Source organism: Lepidochelys olivacea, assembly GCF_965140295.1.
Source record: "Lepidochelys olivacea isolate rLepOli2 genome assembly, chromosome: 1".
NCBI classification, from domain to species: Eukaryota; Metazoa; Chordata; order Testudines; family Cheloniidae; genus Lepidochelys; species Lepidochelys olivacea.
Window position 1 is genome coordinate 7,371,882 of NC_140411.1, and position 6,354 is coordinate 7,378,235.

At 46.9% G+C, this 6,354-nt stretch overlaps 1 protein-coding gene across 1 annotated transcript; it reads right to left on the bottom strand.

Annotated features, from left to right (window-relative positions):
- Positions 1–4,903: 4,903 nt before the first annotated feature.
- On the bottom strand, positions 4,904–5,839 carry LOC311513524 (olfactory receptor 51G2-like; the record flags this gene model as incomplete). Its single annotated transcript, XM_084615416.1, has 1 exon — positions 4,904–5,839. One exon carries the CDS (start codon positions 5,837–5,839, stop codon positions 4,904–4,906), a length of 936 nt encoding a protein of 311 aa, XP_084471542.1.
- Between the last annotated feature and the right edge of the window lie 515 nt (positions 5,840–6,354).

Below are 6,354 nucleotides of genomic sequence, written 5' to 3' on the forward strand. Positions count from 1 at the left end.
AGGTAAATAGTGGTATCCCCGAGGGGCTCTATCCTGGGACCAGTCCTATTCAACATATCCATAAGTGATCTCGAAAATGGGTGTGACCTTGTACTCCATATGAGTTTATGAAAATATGCTTCTGAGTGTGAATATAATGTAACTGGAATATGCTTGCTGCAAAAGGTCTTTTGTAAGGTATCAATACAAAGCTTATAATCTACTGACTGTGGTTATCCTATTTGTATAAATTATCATTCTTGTATCTGAAACTAGAAATATGTGTAAGCAGTGTCAGGATGAGCTCCACCCTGACATCTGGTGGTGAGGTGTGGCAAGTTGTGGAAAAGAACTTCAGGGGCCGATCTCATTTGCATAGGCACACCCACCACGCCTAGAATGAGGCCATAGCTGCCTAAATGGTCACTTTGGCTGCTGTGGGATCCCCAGTGTCTCTGTTATTGGGGCAGGAAGAATAAATTGTTATTACCCTGATTATGGGAACTGTGCTTGGAACTGTACGTGGCCTTTTGTTATGATGGAGGGATTCACCATCAACTAAGTAGCACTCACTAGGCAAGGGTCATGGGTTCCAAAACTGTGTGAATGGAGAGAGGCTGGGGACAAGTATTAATACTTGGTGGCATGGGCCCCTTGGTGAGGGCCTTACATGCTAATTGCACTTCCTCCTCTCTCTACTGTGGAATATCAGAGCTAATTTTGATTTCATTAGAAGTCTAGTTATAGGCTGCTGAGCTCACTTTGGGCTGACAGTGCACCAGCACTGGGGCTCCCCTATTATAAGCTGAATTCACCTAAGAGCTGAAATCACTGAGTGTTGTGTTAAGTAGTGGGGGAGCCAGAAGATATATTGTGGAGCAGTTTGCGGGACGGCTGGTGAAGCAGTTCGACGTGGTGCAGTGTGTGGATGGCAGGAGCTGCTTGTGGGCCGTGGAGCTGAGTGAAGGAGTTTGTGGGGCGGCTGGCGGAGCGGAGCGCAGCTGAGCGAAGGAGTTCATGGGATGGCTGGCGGAGCGGAGCGGAGCACAGCTGAGCAAAGGAGTTCGTGGGACGGCTGGCGGAGCGCAGCTGAGCGAAGGAGTTCGTGGGGCGGCTGGCGGAGCGCAGCTGAGCGAAGGAGTTTGTGGGGCGGCTGGCGGAGTGGAGCGCCGCTATGGGGCGGTCAGCTTCAGATCACGTAAGGTGCCTCTTACCCCCGTCCCATTTCCACCCAGGTTGGGAGGTAAAGCTCCGCAGATAAACTTTCGAACTCTGGGGCTGCCCTGACCAGGGACAGAGACTTTTGGGGCATTGGACTTTTGGGACTTTGGGTGATTTGGGGTTGCTGGACTCAAGAACCAAAGGGAAAAGGGCATGCCCCAATTTGCCTGGGGTGGGTTTTTTTTTGCTCATGGGTTGTGTTATGAATCCTGTTGGTGGTGTTTCCCCAACATAATGCCACATTGTTTCTCTCTGTTATTAAAAGACTTTTGCTACACTCAGACTATGTGCTTGCGAGAGGGGAAGTATTGCCTCTTGGAGGCGCCCAGCGGGGGTGGTATATATTTGTCCCAGGTCACTGGGTGGGGGCTCGAGCCGGTTTGCATTGTGTTATTGGAATGGATCCCCTAGATATTGAATCCGGCCCTTGTTGCTGCCAACTCTGACGGGCAGAAGGGTTACATATGAAATATAACTCGGAGGTCTTATTGTAATGATGCAAAGTGTGAGCCATTAATGGTGGTTTGGAATCTTGATGGCTCCCATCAACAAGGACAACTGGTTGTAAATGGCTCTGTTTACTTGCAAGCCTTCCTGTGAGTCAGGCCAGGACAATGAAGGCTTGGGGTCTCACAGGACATGTGACCGTGTCACCTGGTACTGGAATCCATCTTAAACCTGGTGCTTTTCCATTTAGAAGGAGGGGTGGGGACCCAGAGAGACAAAAGATTCCTGCCTTGTGCCAAAGCCATATAAGGGGGTGGCACAGAACAAAGGGAATGCACTCATGAGAAATCCCCTAACTACCATCTGAGCTGGAACAAGGAGTGTACCAGGAGAAAGGATTGGGCCCAGACTTGAAAGGAGTGTCGTCTGTGAAAGATGCTTATTGGAACATCTCGGAGGCTGAGAATAATCTGTAATCAGTTTCATAATGTATTAGGCTTAGATTTGTGTGTTTTATTTTATTTTGCTTGGGAACTTACTTTGTTCTGTCTGTTATTACTTGCAACCACTTAAATCCTACTGTTTATAATGAATAAAATCACTTTTGTTTATTAAATAACCAGAGTAGGTGATTAATACGTGGGGGAGCAAACAGCTGTGCATCTCTCTCTATCAGTGTTATAGAGGGTGTATAAGCTTTATACGGAGTAAAACAGATGTATTTGGGGGTTGGACTGCATTGGGAACTGGGTGCCTGGGTGCTAGAGACAGGAGCACTTGTTAAGCTGTTTTCAGTTAAGTCTGCAGCTTTGGGGGTGTGGGTCAGACCCTGGGTCTGTGTTGCAGCAGCTTAGCGTCCCTGACTCAACAAGACAGGGTTCTGGAGTCCCAAAGTGGCAGAGGAAATGGGCTCAGAGGCACATCAGGTAACAGTCCCAAGGGGGTCTCTGTGACCAAACCCGTCACAGAATAAATGGTCAAATTTCAGAATGGAGAGAGGTAAATAGTGGTATCCCCGAGAAGGTCTATACTGGGACCAGTCCTATTCAACATATCCATAAATGATCAAGAAAAAGGGGTAAACAATGAGGTGGCAAAACTTGCAGATGACACAAAATTGCTCAAGATAGTTAACTCCAGGGCAGACTGCAAAGAGCTACAGAACTGGGTGACTGGGCAACAAAATGGCAGATAAAAAACAGGGTTGATAAATATAAAATGATTGGATTTAAATTGGGTGTTACCACACAAGAAAGAGATCTTGATGTCGTTGTGGGTAGTTCTCTGAAAACATCCACTCAACGTGCAGGGGTAGTCAAAAAAACCCCAAACAGAATATTGGGAATCATTGAGAAAGGGATAGATAATATATCATAAAATATCATATTTTCTCTGTATGAATCCATGGTACGCCCACACTTTGAATACTGCATGCAGATGTGGTCACCCCATCTCAAATAAGATATATTGGAACGGAAAAAAGTTTCAGAAAAGGGCTACAAAATTATTAGAGTTATGGAATGGCTTCTGTATGAGGAGACATTAACAAGACGGATGTTTCAGCTTGGAAAAGAGACGACTAAAGGGGGTTATGGTAGAGGTCTTTAAAATCATGACTGGTGTGGAGAAAGTAAATAAGAAGGTGTTATTTATAGTGGTCAGCGAATGAAATTAATAGGCAGGAGGTTTAAAACAAATTAAATGAAGTATTTCTTCATACAACATGCAGATAACCTATGGAACTCCTTGCTATAGGATATTGTGAAGGTCAAGATTATAACAGGGTTCAAAAAAGAACTATGTAAATTCATGGAGGATAGGTCCATCAATGGCTATTAGCCAGGATGGGCAGGGATGGTTTCCATAACCTCTGGTAGCCAGAAGCTGGGAAGGAGTGACAGGGGATGGATCACTTGATGATTCCCTGTTCTGTTCATTCCCTCTGGGGCACCTGGCATTGGCCACTGTCAGAAGGCAGGATGCTGGGCTAGATTGACCTTTGGTCTGACCCAGTATGCCCATTCTTATGTTCTCATGTAAAATGGTTTTAAAATACCAGGCAGCTGTCACACTTCTACACTCACCTATCTAATGTATCATTACAATCTGAGTGAGACAGGCTTTGCTCTGGAGTTACAGGAACAAAATCAGCCCTAGTTACATTCTTTGGGGAAGAATCTGTGGCACCCAGCCTAGTTTCCCTGTGTCTCTTACCATGGTTCAACTCTGGCTTCTTGCCTGGAGAGAGGGAAGAGCTTTGGGTAAAGAGTAGAAGCAGAGGTTGGAGTGTTGGCGGAAGAGATGTGGCAGAGGGTGGGGTCTCAGGGGAAGAGGAGGAGCAGAGAGTGGGGCATCAAGGGGGAAGAAGGAGGCAGGGGTTGGGTCAGGGTTGGGATAGGAGCTAGCTGTACCTCTGTGAGGGAGATGAATCCCATTTCCACAAATTCCCAAGCAGATGGAGCAGGAAAACAAAGGGGAGTAGGAGGGAATCTCGGCCTGAGTCTCGTGCCAGGACTCCTGTGTGTCAGACCCTCACTCACACATGCAGCTCTGCTCTGCCTTGGTGGGGAGAGGGCCGAGCAGGTGTGTGGTGTGCAGATACATCAACGGTCGGGGGTGGGAGGGCGGACAAATATGTCTCCATGGCTTCTCCTGGGGTTTCTGCATTAATCATGTCTCTGACACGACTCAGTCACAAGCACCTGGCTGAGGCCTTAGGGGAAGGGTGGGTGTCTGTGCCCCTTGAATAGACGCTGTCCACAGCTGGTGCAGCCCCCATGGTTCACACAGCACCCGGAGTGCTCATTAAGGGCCAAAATTGTGACCACAGAACAGCTCTGTGCCTTTTTTCATGGCCCCTGGATGTTTAATGTGAGCTGGGAGAGTGACAGGCCAGGTGTAACAGGAAACAGCATCCACATCCCTTCCTTTTATTGACTTTATCGACAGATATAGTGAGCTTGCAGTCACCACCAATACTGCTCTTTATAGGCCAACATCCCACCGGTCCCTGGGCTGTCAACGAAAACAGTGATTTCTAATCTCCTTTGCCCAGTACACTGTCCTTCCTCACCAGGAGGTGGGCACAATCCTCTACCTTTGTTCCAGACCTTAGACCCCAGGGGAACCTCTCTCTACAGTGTGGAGATAAGTAGCTCATGTCATCTTGGATGTAAGGGTCTCGGCTGGAATAGGAGGTCCTTTTTTTTCTGTCTCCCATGTCACCAGTGCTGGACCCTGATGATGAATTGACCATTCACTTAATGAAGGCCCTGATTATCCTCACACGAAGATGTTTGCTTTTCACGCTGTACACGATTGGGTTCATCAGGGGCGGGACCAAGAGGGAGATATAGCCCAGGAGGATCTGAAGTATGGGAGAAGAGTCCTTCCCGAATCTGTGTATCACAGACAGGCCGATCTCTGGCGTGTAGAAGAGCAGGACGGCACAGAGGTGGGAGACGCAGGTGTTGAGGGCCCTGAGGCACTCCGTGTGGGAAACAACACTTAATACTGTTTTGATGATCATCACATATGCGAGGAAGATGAGCAGCGAGTCCAACCCCATCGTTAAGAGTGTAGTAAACAAACCGTAGATGCTGTTGATTCTGATATCAGAACAAGCCATCATCATGACCTCCTGGTGCAGGCAATAGGAATGGGAAAGGATATTGGCTCGACAGTATTGGAAATGTTTCAGGAGAAAGGGGAGTGGGAGTATTACAGCCACCCCTCTTAGCACAAACACCAGTCCCATCTTGGCTGTTCTTGGCAGGGTTAAGATGGAAGCATATCTCAGTGGGTCACGGATCGCGATGAAGCGGTCAAAGGCCATCAACAAAAGCAGGGAGGATTCAATGCACTGAAGTGAGTGGATGAAGAACAGCTGGGCAAAACAGGCATTGAAGCTGATCTCCCTAGAGTTAAACAAGTATATGCCCAGTATTGTCGGTGTGGTGGATATCGATAAGCCAAGGTCTGTAACGGCCAACATAGAAAGGAAAATGTACATGGGCTCATGGAGGCTTGAATCTGTTTTTACAATGAACAGAATGACTGAATTTCCTACTAATGAAACAGCATACATGAAGCAGAAGGGAATAGAGATCCAGAGATGAATGTCTTCCTGACCTGGTAGCCCGGTAAGAAGGAACATTGCAGATTTGAATATGGTATCATTGAGAGGTGACATAATGAACTGGGGAGGTCCAAGGAGTATTGAACTTTCCTTTCTAAAAGGAAAAAGAACAGATGATATTTAAGAAGACATTTTTCTGCTCTCAATGCAAGTCTAGAGAGCGAAAAAATAGTCTTGGATATACGGCACCAATAGCAAGATAGGGATTGACGGTTTGGATGAAACCTGTGGTCCATCTAGCCCTGTATCCAGTGGCCAATTCCACATCCTTCAGAAGAAGGTGGAAAAAGCCCTGCAAGAGGCAGCTATGAGATAACCTGAACCCAGGGAAAGTTTCCCCCTGACAAGCACTAATTAGACATATATTGTGGTATAAATCTTGAAGGTTTACAGCCCTTCCTACCATTTTTCAATCAATCCTGATCATGGTAATTGAATTTTCTGTTTACACATATACCCATCCAGTCCCTCTTTGAATCCTGCTAAGCTCTTGGCCACATTTATATCTTGTGGCTGGGAGTTCTGTAGCCTACTTCAGTACTCTGTGATTTTACAGTTGTGACCTTCCC